The sequence below is a fragment of the Adiantum capillus-veneris genome, chromosome 1 (assembly GCF_014529385.1).
Source record: "Adiantum capillus-veneris isolate H3 chromosome 1, ASM1452938v2, whole genome shotgun sequence".
In the NCBI taxonomy this organism is placed as follows: domain Eukaryota; kingdom Viridiplantae; phylum Streptophyta; class Polypodiopsida; order Polypodiales; family Pteridaceae; genus Adiantum; species Adiantum capillus-veneris.
In genome coordinates this window covers 146888941-146905997 of record NC_140931.1, presented here as the reverse complement: position 1 = coordinate 146905997, position 17057 = coordinate 146888941, and the positions used below count along the sequence as shown (strand labels likewise).

The following is a 17057-nucleotide window of genomic DNA, read 5'->3' as shown; positions in this document are numbered from 1 at the left end:
ATTACTGTTACCACCCTTTCTTTGAGAAGCAATAAAAGCCTGTTCAACTGCACGCTGCCTAGTCCTGTTTTTTCTAGAAAGTGACTCTTGCAACAGCAATGTGCATAATGCATCAAACTTGACAACTTTAGGATTTCCTTGCGTCATCAGTCTCCAAGTACTAGCAAAGGTCTGGTAGGAATCTAGTAAGGCATCAAGAACAGTCTGCACAAGGGAACTGTCTGAAATGACTTCACCTGCAGAAATAAGCTGCTCATTGATATCCTTGACACTAGCAAGGAAAGTGTCCATATCATCTTCCTCATGCATAATCTTCGACTCTAGCTCTTTACGCAGCAAAGCAATTTTAGCCTCATTGCGGCTTGCATAAAGACCTGCTAAAATATCCCAAGCTTGTTTTGCAGATTTTGCTGAACGGATGTGAGGAACAATGGTGCGCTTCACAGACAATGCAATCAATGCATGAGCCTGCGCATCCTTAACATCCCAACGAGCTTGTTCTGCCGTAGGCAAAACAACTCTAACAGCTGCAATCCTTGCAGCAAGACCTGCAACATCCTCAACATCGCCTACATCCTTAGAACCAGGACGTACATCAATGCCCGGCACAATGTTCCAGACACCCTTTGACACAAGAACATGTTGCATCATATAAGCCCACATAGGGTAGTTGTCCCCATCCAACCTATCCTCAGTAGCAAACATCTTGACCACATTTGTGTTGTTGTTGTTAGCCATGGTAAATGCTGCACCTGATGTGAAAACTGCCCGAAAATAGGAGAAATGGAGCGGGAACAACCTGTGCTATATAGCACAAACTGTTGAAGACTATAAGGCACCTGTTATGCAGAAAACGGCACTGACAGAAATTCTGCACAAAATGACGAAATAGCCTGTGCAGTACTGCCTGTAGTGGAAACGGAGGCCGAAATGAGCCCAAACCAAAAAATTTGTCGACTTGCGAACGCTCACCAAAGCTCACTGAAATCGGAGAAAGTGAGCAGGCGTGTGCTGGAGCAGCTGGCGACTAAGCCCGGGAGGACGTGACCTGCTCTGATACCAATTGTTGGAATTAGGGTTGCAGAGAAACACACACAGCTTGGAGAAGACGAAGGAAGCTCAAGGCACACAATAGAGAGTGTATTACTTGGTGTGCAATGGAAAGATGGATAGCCCTAGAGTGATGGGCGTATATACAATGCACGGGGGAAAAAACCTCCTAAAGAGGGAAAAAATGCCGTGGTGGTCCTAGTGTGTTCACACACATCACTACCACATGTATATGGTAACAAGAATCTCGAGGCACACTAAACCTGGCCAGCGGGAAAAACGAGGCGCACCGTCAAAAAGTCGAGGTGCATTAAACATGGACAACAGGAAAAATGAGGCGCGGCGGGGCGATTTGAACCCAAGACCTGGCCGTCCAAGTTTAGGGTCGCATAGGCTAACCACCTCACCCGCCACGCATTGTGTGCTCACATCCCTTTTCACAACATTATATTATAAAATAAAATGCATTTCCCAGGCTGTTCAGGTTTAGTGCGTGTCCAGGTTTAATTTTTGATTTGATTTTTGGGGCTGCGATTTTCTCGACTTTCGCACGTGAGCTTCTCCGCCTTTGATCCCATTGCCTCCCCCTCTTAAAGATAGGTGTTACTAAGTCCTGAGGGTCGCATAGGCTAACCACCTCACCCACGCACGCATTGTGTACTCACATCCCTTTTTACAACATTATATTATAAAATAAAATGCATTTCCCAGGCTGTCCAGGTTTAGTGCGTGTCGAGGTTTAGTTTTTGATTTGATTTTTGGGACTGCGATTTCCTTGGCTTTCGCGCGTGAGCTTCTTCGCCTTTGATCCCATTGCCTCCCCCTCTTAAAGATAGGTGTTACTTAGTCCCGAGGCATGCTCAGGGTCATGTGTGACCCTCCCCTTTAAGTGCCACGGGGTCCCAACCATGGGATCAATGGTCCCAAGTGAAAGATCAATCTGGACCATCGATTTGCTAAAACTAAACTCGGGATCCCGAGTTTAGGTTTTACCGGCCACACGGGGCCTAATCTCGAGATGCCCCCCTCTCCCTAGCCGGGTTTTGAACCCTCACCACTAGCTTGAGAGTATGGGGCCTTAACCATCACGCCCACGTGCGCTTTCTTGAAATAGTGTGTTTTTTCATAAACTTAAACTTAAAACAACAGATTTTGACATAAAAACTCAACTCGGGATCTCGAGTTTAGTTTTTATGGAGCCCACCTTAATCCAAGTTGAGGAATTCCATACAACGAGCAAAAAAAACCGAGCATGTTAGTTTTTCGAGCGAAAGTAACTTAGTATTGTAACAAAACTTCCTTTTTTAATTAAGCTTGCCATATTGTCAAGTGAAAGCAGTGGAACAAAATGATCAATCTGTAGAGGATTGAGCGCTCTAGCGCATGAAGTTGATTGCTGCTACAATAAAACTTCGTACATGATATAGTTACACAAGCTACCAAAACTTCAGGCACCCCTCTTGCAATGGAAATTGCAAGGAATTAAAAAAAAATGGCTAATCCATAGAGGATCGTAAACCTTAGCTCGAGACACTGATGCTATGCTGAAACTCTGGCCCCACCCAATCCTTGGAACAACTCCACATTTGTTGGTGCAGCATGATGCACAAACTCATGAGCTGTTGAGTGCAGCCCAAGGACACGAAAATACACAAAGTACATGTGTTAGCAAGACACGCATGTGAGACGTTGGTTGTCTCTCTTTTGGAAACCCTCACAAGTACAACGAGGGAAGTCTGCAATGGTCACAACATATGTCACCCACTTTTGAATGGATCCGGGAGTGCTAACATGAAAAACATGTGATGCGCGTTAGGCACCAATATAGCCTCTCTCACTAGTTGTGCTTGCATTCTTCGGCCAAATGCTATCCTGACATTGAAGTCTTTGGTTAATTTTGACCTCCATCTAACGCGTTTTCCATCTCTGAATTTAGCACGGAAAGAACTAGGTGGTGGTCCACATTGCCCAGCAGGGCAGTAGTTTGACTTTGCGATCCATTTTTCTACATCATCTCAACCTCCCATGAAAGCAAGCATGTTCCCTCTTCCACAACCCATGTCCCTGGGGTTGGCCCAAGGGGTCCAATAATCATCTCATCAATATTACAAGCACGAGTGTTACTCTTATTGCAAAACCATACGAACTGCTCCACAATTCCTCGTGGTTTGGCCCCCACAGCGGGATATTTTCTCCTTCCTCAAAATCAAGGTGCAGGGAAACCACTTTGCACATTATCTGGTTATGAACCTTTCACAAAGTACATTTTCTCCAGGTAGCATACCAAAACACGTCACGCCAGGCTCTGTGAGTCTAATTGCCCAAATTGTTTGAGGCACTTTCTTCTTTGGCCAAAGACTCATAGAGGAAGCATTTTGCTTGACATATGGTACACTCTAAACTAGTGTAGTGATAGTAACAAACTCTCATCTATGGTAATCATCTTTAAGAGTTTCATCAGGTTCAATAAAGATTGGCTGTGATTTTCACACAGTCTTTTCGCGTATCATATCCCTATTCATATTTGGACTTGGTATTTGCATTTCTAGAACTACTGATTGAGTGGCATCAAAAATTAAGTTTTCTATTTGACGCACACACTAATTAATTGTTCATAAATCTAGCTGCCAAATTTGCCATCATTGGTCTTGTGGATTATTGGATGCCCTTCAAGTAGGCATTGTAGTATACACTTCTGCAGTTTTTCTCTCAAGTTTCTTAGGAGTTGTTAGAGTATCAAGGGTGGCTCTATGCATAAGGGCATCCGATATTGACTTTTCTGCACTTCTGCTCTTTCCCTCTGCAAAACAGGGTGTTTATGAAAACTTAAATGCAATACGTAGAGACTACTTTTGGCAATGAAGACAATCTCTTGGGAAAAGACATTAGCGGTCTTTTTTTATGTGTGCCTCGCTCTTTACGATATGAAGTGTGAAAACGATGACACTTTGGGGGAAAAAAGTGATGAGTATATTTTTTGCCCTTTGCTCATCTTTCTAAACATACTAAACCCCTACTCAACTTTGAACACGACCAATAAAGAAAAATATTATAAAGAATTCATACAATTATAGATAAACACAACATACATCTTATTTCTTAATTATATTATTGCTTTAGGGTTTCACAGTCGTTTGCATATTTTTGCAAAGGGAAATATTTTCTAAGGTTTTGTTTATCCCCAAGGTTAGTGAATGGCATGGGGGTGTCTGTGTAAACGAGGCATGATCATCGCCAACCTGCACACAACTCAATGGATCCCAATTTCACCTTCCCAAAGTGGAAATTCTCACCTCAACTAATTTGTCACCCACTACTATGCCATGTAAAGATGCCCATGCAAGTGCTTCTGGCAAAATGTACTCAGCTAGCTCTTGAGGCACAATTCCAACAGTTTCAATTGACAAATCTGAAGAGAACCTCCATGGATGCCTGAGTATGGACAAGCAGTACTGCAACCTTATGTGACAAGTGGAATTGGCACCTCACTGCCATTCTCAATGCAAAAGACGAAGTTTATTTTTTGTGTAGAGTTCGTAGCATTTTAAAAATACCTTCTTGTGATTTAGAATATCTTGAACAAACAAACAACTAAATATAATAAATTTTAAAGGAAAGAAGAGGCTGGGAACACAAAAGAAAAATGTAGGATGTGATGTGTACTCTACTCTTAGGTAACAAAGTTGAAAGAATCATGCTACCCTTAAAGCGAAGACGCTGCCCGGACAAGATACGAGCCCTACCAATTTACCAAACCTGCTTATTAGTCGCTTACAAAAAAGTATAGCCAAAAGTATCTGACTGTCAGGATGGCATAAACAATGCAACCCCGTTCGCTAGTATAACTTGTCCCACGTCGGCGCGGAACTGTCTTTGAATCTTAAGCTTATTGAAGCCCTACGTACTTAATCACTGAGAGAAATACAAATCCAAAAGTGGCATTGCTCTTATAAGAACCTTTGGTGCGGGCGGTAGCTGAGGGCTGAGGCCCGGACGTGTGTGGTGTGCTGCATATCTGACTTTGAAGCTGCGACGTCCGTGTGCTGGTGGAGCTAGTCGCTTGGTTGTTCATGTGGTCTAGGGGGTAACCACGACTATAGTTTTCTCTAGCGGAAAACCTCAGCGGACACAACCAAAAGCGATGTCGGGAGTGCACCTGAGGGGTCTTCAGCCGAAACATCTGGGGCAGATACAATGTGCTACCAACTGGCTTGCACTAATTCGCTATAGAAGCAGCAACTTTTACAGTATTTTTTGAAAGTTGTCACCTGAGGAAAGGCCGTTCACAGGTCTATCTTGTCCCGCGTCGGCGCGATACTGCTTAGAGCAGAAAACGGAAAGCTTTGAATATTAAGGTTATTAAGGTAAGAGGCCTTGCTTAAATCACTATCAGCAACGCAAAGCCAAAAGTGACGTCGCTATTATCAAAACTGCGGGCTGTATCTGAATATCAGGACAAGGTAAACAATGCAGGTCTATCTTGCGTCGGCAGGCCGTTTGCAGGTCTATCTTGTCCCGCGTCAGCGCGGTATTGCTTAGAGCAAAAGACGGGTATCTTTGATACCTTTGATTTAAATAAAATCTCGTAATTAAGGTAAGAGGCCAATGTATTCAGTGCCGTAAATAAAGAGATTTATCTTCAAAATAAAATTAGTTTTTGCCATTGCTCTTTGCGGTACCGTGCTGGTACATTAGCATAAATGGTAGGAAACAGGGACTGGATGTTTTTTATGCAGGCACTGAATGACCGAGTGCAAATGTATTTCTAATAGGGACATTGTCCTTTGTGGTACCGCGTCGGCGCGAAAGCATTACAGGCAAGAAACTGAGAGTTTCAATAGAGTGGTTTTAAGCACACACATTTCCAAAATAGGATGTTTTCTGTCTTGCCTAGGTGCTGAAGGTCGTCACTGGAAGATAAAATGCAAAAAATATTGTGTCCATGGAGCTCACGATGCAAACTAGAAGTCAAATGGGGCATTGCCCTAGTCAGTGTCGCGCTGGAGTGGAAGGGTTTAGGGTAAGAAATGCATGGTCATTAGAGCTTGCAAGTTATAAACTCCACTCGCCGAGGCATGAACCTTTTAAGCACCTAGACACCTAGCACCTAGCCTTAATGTTCCAGCTTAATGAATGGAACACTCTAAATGGTTCCGCGCGGACGCGGGATGCCTAAAGACAATGTCTAGGTGCCATCATGTAATAGCATCGAAGATTTTAGCCTTCATGATAGATATAAAAATCATGTTATGGTTAATCTTTTAAGAATATTATCATTATTTTTTTCTATTTAGTAATTAATTGTTGGAAAAATTACCAAGATACCCCTCTAACTACCAATGTACCCTTCAAATTTCAAAAATTTCCCCAATTCCCTTGTATCTATTTTGGTTGAATTGTTTAATATTTTCTAATCTTTATTCCTTTTTGGCAATTGAGATTCATTTTTGAGTTCTTAGTATGTAATTTGCCACAGATAACCTTGCCAAAAAGGCGATTATGTCTAAAAATAATGAGGCAATTTATCTCCGAAGCCTACATAACCAACTCAAATTCTAGTTTAAACATCTTGTATTGATAGACAATCACTCTTCTTATGAAAAGCTACAAACTTTTTTTATCTTTAGGGAAATTTAATCTCGCGACCAGGGGTATTTTGGGAATTTTGGAATATTTGAAGGGCATTTTGAAAATTCATGATGACAAAATATTGGGGGTATTTTGGAAATTTTTATAAATTAGAGGGGTATTTTGATAATTTTCCCTTATTTGTTTCTATTGCAAAGCTTTTCGAGGCACTACCCTTATCCTACCCATCGGCACGGGATACTAAAGGGCAATGTCTGGGTGGATAGTATGACTGAGTTAAACACTTGCAATAGACATGTACATTGCCATTTTAAACACAAGTCTATACATAAGTGAAACATTTGTTGAATGAAACATATCTTTTGTTGTTTAAATGTAGTCCTCCTTCTTCTAGGGGATGTCCTAGAAGACGTGGAAGGAGTGCATCCACTCCAAAAACTCTTTGTAGTGACAAGGTTAGCTCGGTTTCAGAAACAGAGATGCTAGAAGATAGCGATAATCGTGACATTGGTTTAGGCTCTTTGCATGATGTAGATCAAGAGATAGCTATAGTTAAAGCTGCTATGCAGATTGTACCATTTTAAATGAGACCTAAAGTGTTGCAAATGAAGATGATAGCACATTGCACATGGACAAGGGACAGGACATCCTTGGTAAAACAAGAGTTTTTAGTTGCTTTTAATGTCCTGTTGTTCCACTTTCTAGGCTTATACCACATGCCAGATTATATAGTTTGAGGGCAGATGTCGGTGGATTAAAGTCTGCATTTGCTAGAGAAGGATATATCAAAGAGAAGGGTGCATTTATTGTGTCCTTGACTACATGTCAAAAGGAGGAAACTTTGGTCACATGTATGCTATCTAATTATTGATTTTGATTATTTGTCTTAATATTAGTATTAAAAGTATGTTAATGTTCATAAAGATGAAATTATTGATCATGGATGGGATCCAATTTGAAACCAAGTTAATTTGGAGTTTGAGGAAGAGGTTGTTGCACATCCTAAGTTTGAATCCCCTGCACCAAAAAATATATATATATATGTATGGGAGGGAAATCACAGAACCATCACTTGGCAAGCATTCATTGAAGAAATGTACTTTACAAACAAAGATAAGCATTCTAGAGTTTTATGTACGATCATTGATGCGACGAAGGTATCAGAGATTGCTTTGCTGACAAGTCTTCAAAGAATGAACTTGTGAGTGCAATGCTAAACCAATAGTCTTGAATTATATCTTTTTTTCCACATATTGAATATTTTTTGGTATATTTCTATAGTATGAACACACATGCTTTGGTTACTTCTCAATTGAGAGATGAGCTTGTCAATTGCTCAAATATTTTTGATGCTGACCATGAAGATTATCTATGGGCGCTACAAGAGACTGATAAAAAACTCATTGATTCTCTTCAAAAAATGGGAACATAAGGAGAAGAGCCATGGCATCCTCTTAGTTGGAGATATCTTGCTCAACTAAAAATTTGATGTAAGTGCTCAAGACTCTTGGATTTGCATGTATATGATTTGTAGTTTTGTTGTTTGATCTAAGTGCTCCGAATTCTTGGATTTTCATGTAGATAGTTTTTGTTATATTGTTTGTGGAATGTTTATTGGAAGGTTCAGATGTCATTGGAGCTTTCAAGCAAGATAGATAGAAACAAAGATACTCGCTCCCTATGGGATCTGAAAAAAGAAGAGAGACAAATCATTGTATAATAAATGTGGTGATCGTGTTGGAAAGTTTTGATTCGTTTGGTTTTGTTGTTTCTAGCAAATATTTTTTGTGCTTATATTGCAGATTTTGAACATGGACATATGTGGTAAATATTTTTTGTGCTTTTTGTTATGTGAGCTATGTGGAAATCCATTTCTTTTGGTCATGGACATATTACTTTTTGAGTATCTTCCCTTGCATTTTTCTTCAGCAAGCTATGTATGTTCATTGCAATGTTTAAAACCCCAAATCGACAATGATTTGGGAAACACTTTGTTTGCACTGCTTGAGATCGGTTAATTTATTTTCATGTGTTAATTTTTGCTTCATTGAAGTTTATTGCCGATGTATTTTGAGGCGGACGCAAAAAGGATGATGCGGGATCTACAGTGTTGTTATTGTCATGACGAGTGTGATTCATGCTGAAGTATCATGTTTTGTACTTTATGAAACAAAATATGAGAATTTCTTTGTTGTAAGAGATGATGTTAGTTAGTGTTCACTTAAGTGTTACTCTTGGTTTGTATATGGCAACAATAATTTATTCTCCCATGGTCTCTCTCCCTCCCTCCTTGTTTTGCACATTAAAGAAATGTCTTCTCATCAATGACGATTGTGATTCATGGTAAAGTATTATGCTTTGTACTTGATGGAACCAAATGTGGGGATTACTTTTTTGTTAACAAATTATGCTCTCTCTCTCTCTCTCTCTCTCACACACACACACACACACACACACACACACACACACACACCCACACCCACACCCACCTAAATTCGCTCAGTTTTTGTGTTCGCTCGATAAAGTTTTCTCGGTGCTTAGTAAGACTCATCCGAGTTTAGTTTTTACGCATCGACGGCCAAGATCTGCGAGCGCCTTTGATTTTGCACAAGAGCCATCGATTCCATGGTTGGGACCCCGTGGCACTTAAAGCTGAGGGTGAGTGTGTGACATGGGGACTTATGACATCTATACTACATATGAAGGAGACAGGAATTCAAGCAACCATGTGGTGGTTTCCTTGCTCCGGCACGTGTTCTCTGCAACCCAGTCCGGTGACACAGGACTCAAGAGATAGCGTATGAGAGAGAGAGATCAGAGAGAACAGGGTTGGGACTCGGGAGAACCGAAGGGGTTTCAAATCATGTACATCTGCTGTTATTGTGTGTGCTATAACTGACGTGCCATCCCATGAGCCTAGGCGTGTTTAAGAGCATCGCCCCCCCCCCCCCCCCCCCACACACACACACGTCCCCCCATCTCTCTCTCTCTCTCTCTCTCTCTCTCTCTCTCAAGGAGCTTCTCCCTTCAACCACTGGGAAGACTTCGCTTGATGGAGCCATGGATTCTCTCTCTACCCTTGCTTTTCAGCTCCAGCTGCGCCAGGAAGACTTAGCTCAATGGAGCGATGGATTCTCTCTCTACCACTGCTTTTCAGCTCTACCTCTATTGCACCTCCAATAGTTTTCATGGCAATTTTGTATTCTTCGAGGCACCCAAAATGTCAAATTCTTAGAGGCGCTAATGGGGAAGCCTTGCAATTGATCCTCGACCAAGCACAGAATCAGCTAGATTAATGGCATTCCCCCCGAACACGTAGCACTCTTTCCTACCTCCGACAGTCAAGCAGTGTACACTGTAGCCAACGATACAAGAGACAACGCAAGAGAGAGAGAGAGAGAGAGAGAGAGAGAGAGAGAGAGAGAGAGAGAGAGAGAGTCAAATCCCGTCAGGTATTATTGAAAGAAAACGTCGTGCTCGGCACTGCCTTGGTTGACAAATTAAATAGATAGACGGGGAGAAAGGGCGCCATCATTTACGAGCAAGAGAGAAAGACATCAAGCACATCTCTCTCTCTCTCTCTCTGTGTGTGTGTGTGTGTGTGTGTCCATATATACAACTTATGTAGATAGAGTTGGCATGCCTAAGCACCACTCGAGGCCTTATCGTTCTATCATTAGTAAGAGCGAGCGAGACCCGCCGCATGTGGGTCGCACAAGCTAGTCGTAATAGATTTTAAGCAACAATCAGTCAAAACTTTCAACAAGTCACGTTCGACTTTCCTCTTTAAATATATTTCTAGGCGTACACTACACTAGTCTTTCTCACCAGCGGGCGAAAATGGTGAGCTCTTCTTTTCTCTGCATTTTGCAAGGGTACTGTTGATGATCGATGATTTATGAGGGAGCGTGTCATTCTCTCTCTCTCTCTCACACACACACACACACACACACACACACACAAAGGAAGGAAGGAGGGAGAGAGAGAGAGAGAGAGAGAGCGAGCGAGCGCTAGCTTTCAACGGTTTCTGCTTCATTGTTTGGATTAGCCTAACGTGGTGTCTGGATCTGTGTCACAACGCAGTGATATACGGCCCCTAGGCTAAGATCTGTGTTCAGCACTGCATTGTATTGCGTTAAAAAGCATGCCTTATGAAGGGCAATCAAGTTTGAGCTGTCTGTGCTGTGTTAGTATGCATTTTGGAAAACCCATCCCCTTGAGATGGCCTGGAGATTTTGCACGGTCTCTCCCTCTTGTCAAAAGTGTGGGAACAGCCGTCAAGAGATCATAATGACAGTATGCCATTTTTGTGAACACGCATACGAGAAATCAAAAAGATTTAATTTGTTTTTCTGTCAGAAGAGTCGTGTGTTGATAACAGTCACAGCCGGTCTTCTAGTTTTATGACACCATCAGGAAATTCAGCAACAGCAATCTGATTGATGCACTTGTACCATCAGTACTTTAAACAAAGAAATGTGATCATGCTTCATGACATCACTACCCGATTGTGTGAAGATTTATAATAGGACCATGAATGTATTGTGTGGAGAAACTGTTGTATTTGTAGACAACGCTCGCTTGTGTTGGGATGTGTTTATTCCTTTCTAGGGTTTTTTATTTTTCAAACATGCCAAGGGGTCCTATACATGGGTTGGACCTCCCTTTCCATGCCTCAGCAAGCAGAAGCCATGCCTAGGCATTCCGCCATTCCACCACAAAGTAACACGTGGTGGAACAATATCAGGATATGATCCTTATCCTAGGTGGCGTTACCAAAGGAGGAATCACTTGTGTTCAAAAGCCCTTGGCAACATGCTTTGTAGCACCCTGAGTGAAGATAACTGTGTTTCTTTTTAAGAGGGTCCAAGGGGAACTCACAATATTCTGATTTATGAGTCTCAAGCGAGATTAATTCATTCGAACAGAGGTTTGCAAGATGTGTTGCAAAAAGCAATGGTGTTCCTAGTTAAGGTATACATGCACTCAGTACATTTTGGGGGACTCTATTCTTGGAGTGGAAGAATGAGGTCTTTCTTCCTCTCTTTTCTTTAAGAGGGATGAGCAAAATGGGAACTGTTTGTGGAATTATGTAAAAAATGAATTAAACCGAGTGTGCACTCTTAAACCCTTTTGTAACTTAATTTTTTACCAATTGTGTAAGTTTCTCTTCTTGTGATGTAGGCCGATGCAGGGACCGCCTTATACAGTCCAGTGCCTGAGGGCCTGTACCCATTCTTGTCTATCTCTCTTCTCACTGTCGGCCTTATGGTTGCAGCTTACTTTTTTATGTGAGTCAATACTTCTCCGTTCACTGTCCTTTTGTAATTTTTAATGAATGTATTGTGGATTGAAAGAGAGATTTAATAAGTTAGTGTTTTTCAAGTAAACGAAAAATTCTGAAATTTATGGAGGAGTAAGGTCTCAATGTGCAAAGGTATTCAGAAGTTTTCAAGTGGATGGCATTCCACGATATCCTGAACGCCCGTGTTCCTATTCTGAGGGTCATTACCTTGATACGTTCCAGCCTACGTTGGAGGTTGTCTCACAGTTATACTTATCTTGACTCATTGTTGACTATTTAGGAGGTTACCACACAGTTATGTAGCTTTGATTGATTGCTTACTTCTGAGGGTGAACATTGGCGGTGGAGCTTGTCTTGGGTTGCAACCCTTATTTGTAGCTCTGTGTTACGTCCACATCATAGGAGTGGAGACAGAGTCTAGGACACCGGTGTCAAGTATCCAGGTGGACGGTTGGCGGCCAATGTGGCTGGTCTTTTACCTTATTTATAGACGATGACCGCCAGCTGGCATTGGCTAGGCATGCACGAGGTCGTTGTCTACAAATGACGCCTTGGCCTCCTTTTGTAAGTGACCATCCAGATTGTTGGGTTCACACTACCTCCACCCAGACATTGGACACCCATCCGCTGATCGGGTTCTAGACTCGGTCTCCTCTCCTACAATGTAGACGTCACACTCTGGTAGATGAAGCTGCTACCCCACGTGTATTGGAGCTCAGTAACGTCTAGCACGTGCTTGATGTGAAAGTGAACAGGGGAAACACTAGTTTGGTAGGTTAGTTCTTTAGAGTTCAGGGACCGTTAAATAGTGGTATTGTTATCTTGTGTATTTCAACCACTATAGCCCACCAAAGGAAGTCAGAAGGGCCGGTGAGCCTTTGGAAAGCGTTATCAAGGTTGGGAAAGTCAACAGCCTCTAACAACTGCTTGGCCTATAGTTCAAGTTGCTGCAACAAGAGTAGAAGTATGCATGGACTGGGTGCTCTGCAGCGGAGACGCACTTGTCCCCAAAGAGTTGGTTTAATGGTAAGGCTTTGGCCTCTCAACCTACGGGTTGTGGATTCAAATCCCCCATTGGGTCATACTCTAGAGGGACACCTTGTGCTCACTCGGTGTTCACGTTGCTAGGGCTCTTGCCCTTGGACACTTGGGTGCATCCTCCTCCTCGGGTGGGTCACCCGAGGAGGAGGTTCCTAGCTGGTTGCTACGAGTTCTCTCCGTCGTTCCCTGCATGTGGTGCATCAATTAGGTGGCCATGGTGATGCCTACGCGTGGCTCTTGCCCGATGGTCGCGGCCTTGCCCGACCATGTAACATGGCTAATATTTGGAAGGGATAAGCACCGGTTTGATCCTTTATTCGCATATCACGCTTATACAATGTATGCAGCTTGTACTTTTGCACCGTTTATAGGCCATAAACATATTTATGTCTATCCTTAAGTATTAGGATATATAAATTAATAATCTTTGCAATCATGCAGAGATCAATCTTTGCTCTAATAAAGCATAAGCATTTCGTCAATGGTAGTTTCTGTCCAACCCCATGCATATCATGATCAGTGTTAATAGTAATTTCTTTAATTTGAGCAGTCAGTTGCACATCCTGTTATAGTCTGCTTTATATTAGACAGCTGAAAATGAACATGTATCCTTGTTGTGATTGCTTATAGTGCAGTACTTGTTTGAAAGTTTCAGTCAAGTAAGGTCCTCTTAACGTACTTCGCATATACCTTTTTCAAAAGCATTTTCAAGTGAATAATGGTTTATTTTTATCTATTTTTGTTTAGAAACAAATAAGGTGATTTTTTTCTTTATCCGTTCTTCTTGTATCCCTTGCTTTTGTGTCATCGTGAGTGTTTTACCCTCTCTTATAATTCGTAAGGTGCTAGACTTTTTTGACGTCATGAAGGTATATATCTTAGAGACTGATGATGAACAAGCATTTTGTTGCTCTCAGATATGAAGTGACAACTTCAAAGTTTAGTAGGAGCCTTGTGCACGAGCTTTTGACCAGTGGTGTTGCTTCTTTGTTTTTGGTAAGTCTTTATCATTTGCCTTATCGGTTTGTTCTTTGGGTGCTAATGTCAACTGCTAAGTGTACCAGCAATTTATCTGTGCAGGGATTTGGGTCCTTATTCCTCCTCTTATGGACCGGGGTGTATGTTTGATAAAAGGGAGGCAATGTAGATGGTTTAGAAAATTTTGAGTATCAGTCAGAAAGGGTGCATGCACCAAAGAAGCCTTGCTAATTTACCTTTTCAAGACCTTCAGATCCTGTTGTTTTAAAGTCTGCCGACGGCTGTTTTCTTGTTGCCGAAGTTATAATTTTAACAGATCTGATCTTATCTGTTTTCTCTTTCTTCCCTTGTGAACGTCTTTTGTTTCCGCCTTTGTTAACCATTAATTGCTACAGTAACTTGCAAGCAATGGAGTTTCCTTGCGGTTTAAATGCACAAAATGTAGCAGGACAGCTGTTTGATTGCAGGACAAGCTGTGTTATTTCTTATATATATATATACTATGCATGATGGAGCTGATGGTTATATCGTCTTGTGGGTGACTACCATGGGTCTATACCTTGCACTTTCCTTCAAGGGTGAATCTGGGCTTATCTTGGATTCATCTAGGTATATTTTTTAGTCGTATAGCGGACATGCAGGACTTCACATTGTGAAGTTTTCGTCCGAGTTACGACCAGTTGATATTGTGCTAATTCTTTCTATCTTTTGTGGTGTGTATGTCCTATCAACTACCTCATTTGTGCTAATTTTTTCGATTTCATGCTTCTTTTAGTGCTAGGCTTCATTATGGCCGAGTCTGCCCTTGATCTCCGGAGTCATGACAGAAACTCAGTATGCTGAACTTTGTGTTGATGTATGCTCATGTGTGTGCGTGTGGTGTGTGTTGTGTTGGGGAGCATATGTTAGTACCTAGTTCTACACCCACTATGGCATTGACGACGTTAGTGGGGATGTCGTGGTATTTAGTCAATACTATGCATGATGGAGCTGATGGTTATATCGTCTTATGGGTGACTACCATGGGTCTATACCTTGCACTTTCTTTCAAGGGTGAATCTTGGCTTATCTAGGTATATTTTTTAGTCGTATAGCGGACATGCAAACTTCACATTGTGAAGTTTTTGTCCGAGTTACGACCAGTTGATATTGTGCTAATTCTTTCTATCTTTTGTGGTGCGTATGCCCTATCAACTACCTCATTTGTGCTAATTTTTTCGATTTCATGCTTCTTTTAGTGCTAGGCTTCATTATTACTGAGTCTGCCCTTGATCTCCAGAGTCATGACAGAAACTCAGTACGTTGAACTTTGTGTTGATGTATGCTCATGTGTGTGCGTGTGGTGTGTGTTGTGTTGGGGAGCATATGTTAATACCTAGTTCTACACCCACTATTGGGCACTGACGATGTTAGTGGGGATGTCGTGGTATTTAGTCAATACTATGCATGATGGAACTGATGGTTATATCGTCTTGTGGGTGACTACCATGGGTCTATACCTTGCACTTTCCTTCAACGGTGAATCTGGGCTATATATATATATATATATATATATATATATATATATAGAGAGAGAGAGAGAGAGAGAGAGAGAGAGAGAGCCAAAATACACATCTTCAACATGCCCCTCAGCGTACTTAAGCTACCAAGCTCGTCCTTACTGAGAGAAGCTGGGTGGAACTTGCTTGCTTGCTCTGTCTTGTTGGCTCTCTAGTAGTGTATGGTAGTGGCAATAGTGCTATGGTGGTGGGGCCAAGCGGTGGGCATAGTGCTAGCGGTGAAGTAGGTGCTAGCAACGGTTCCAACATTCATGGAGGGCCTCTAATTAGCTGTTATGATATAGATTGTTAGTATGTTATGAAAAACTCTTAAACATACATTTTTTTTGCAATGCTGTAAAACATGAGCTTTTATTTAGTGTAGTGCATGTGTCCTGGACTGTGAGCTACATTTGAGAAATTGCTATGCCATGAGACCTTTATGTCTTGTGGATCCACATCCTCTAGTGTCAAATGGCTTATGACTCATGCGCTATGCTATTATTTTTTGAAAGGTTGTTGAACTCGGGATACACTTACTCTAATTTGTGTGGTACATCTTGTACGCAAGTATAGAGCTAATGCCCTAGAGTCGGAGCTTGTAGGGTCCCTGTGCTGTAGACGAAAAAAAACAATTTTCTTTCAAAATCTCACTCAAGAAAGATTTCACCGAAGCACGATCAAGAAACACACTGGAAGAGGGCGAATTGCAACCCTCAGTAATTGAAGAAATCAACACGATCAAAGAGCAAGTACGGGCCATCAAAGAGGGAGAAGAGCAACACAAAGAAATGACGACTTCTTGAGTGGATGTTCTTACCAAAACTCAATAGAAGGCGGATGAAGCCGAGAAATGGATCAAGGTGGCCAAGAAAGAAAAACGCAAGGAGATAACGCCCACGTCCACACCCACTATCATTAATCAGACACTAGAGGAGGAGCAAAGAAGACGGGTGTGCGCTTTACATGTGAGAATTTGCGGTCTTAAAGACAAAGGCAATGTGGACGAAGAGGTAATAGAACCCATAGCCTTGATGGGGGTTCATGAGCCGACGCACACAAGAGCATGGAGAGTGGGCAACATAAAGAAAAATGGAAGCAGTGGGGAAACCTCAAAAGAAAGAGCACCCATCCTCCGTTTTCCCTCCATGGAAGCGAAGAAGTCCTTCTTGAAGAAAAGACCAACTCTTAAAGAGACAGACATCTTTCTCGGGGATGATCTCACCCTCTCGCAGCTCGCTCATATGCAGGAAGTAATGCCGGAGATTAGAGCGGCAAGGGGAAAAGTCAAGATTTCCTTTTACGGAGATGGAAGAGTGGTAATACGAGAGCGACGCTCCACATGACGGTGCGAGACTTATGGGACCACACTCAAAGTGGCTGCCTGGAACTGTAATGGATCTATGCGTCTGGATGTGGGTGCTTTTGAGGATAGCTTTACTGGAAGAGACATCAGGCCCCTGGGCCTCACATCAATGGATACAGGTGGGAGACAGCTTATAGATAGGAGACACGCTCAGAGCACAGAGGACGGGGCTCGGGGGGAGTGTCAGTGT

The 17057-nt window shown here is 42.1% G+C and overlaps 1 protein-coding gene across 1 annotated transcript; it reads left to right on the top strand.

Annotated features, from left to right (window-relative positions):
* Positions 1 to 10457: 10457 nt before the first annotated feature.
* LOC147465758 (uncharacterized) lies at positions 10458 to 14304 on the top strand. Its single transcript, XM_086521616.1, has 4 exons — positions 10458 to 10482; positions 11824 to 11930; positions 13903 to 13981; positions 14066 to 14304. Exons 1-4 carry the CDS (start codon positions 10480 to 10482, stop codon positions 14111 to 14113), a joined length of 237 nt encoding a protein of 78 aa, XP_086377742.1. The 5' UTR covers positions 10458 to 10479; the 3' UTR covers positions 14114 to 14304.
* The last annotated feature ends 2753 nt before the right edge of the window (positions 14305 to 17057 follow it).

Excerpts from the sequence above, each read along its gene's own strand:
- LOC147465758 (XM_086521616.1), top strand. Across the intron at positions 11,931-13,902 it reads GTTGCAGCTTACTTTTTTAT|ATATGAAGTGACAACTTCAA; the intron begins GTGAGTCAATAC and ends TGTTGCTCTCAG. Across the intron at positions 13,982-14,065 it reads GTGTTGCTTCTTTGTTTTTG|GGATTTGGGTCCTTATTCCT; the intron begins GTAAGTCTTTAT and ends TTATCTGTGCAG.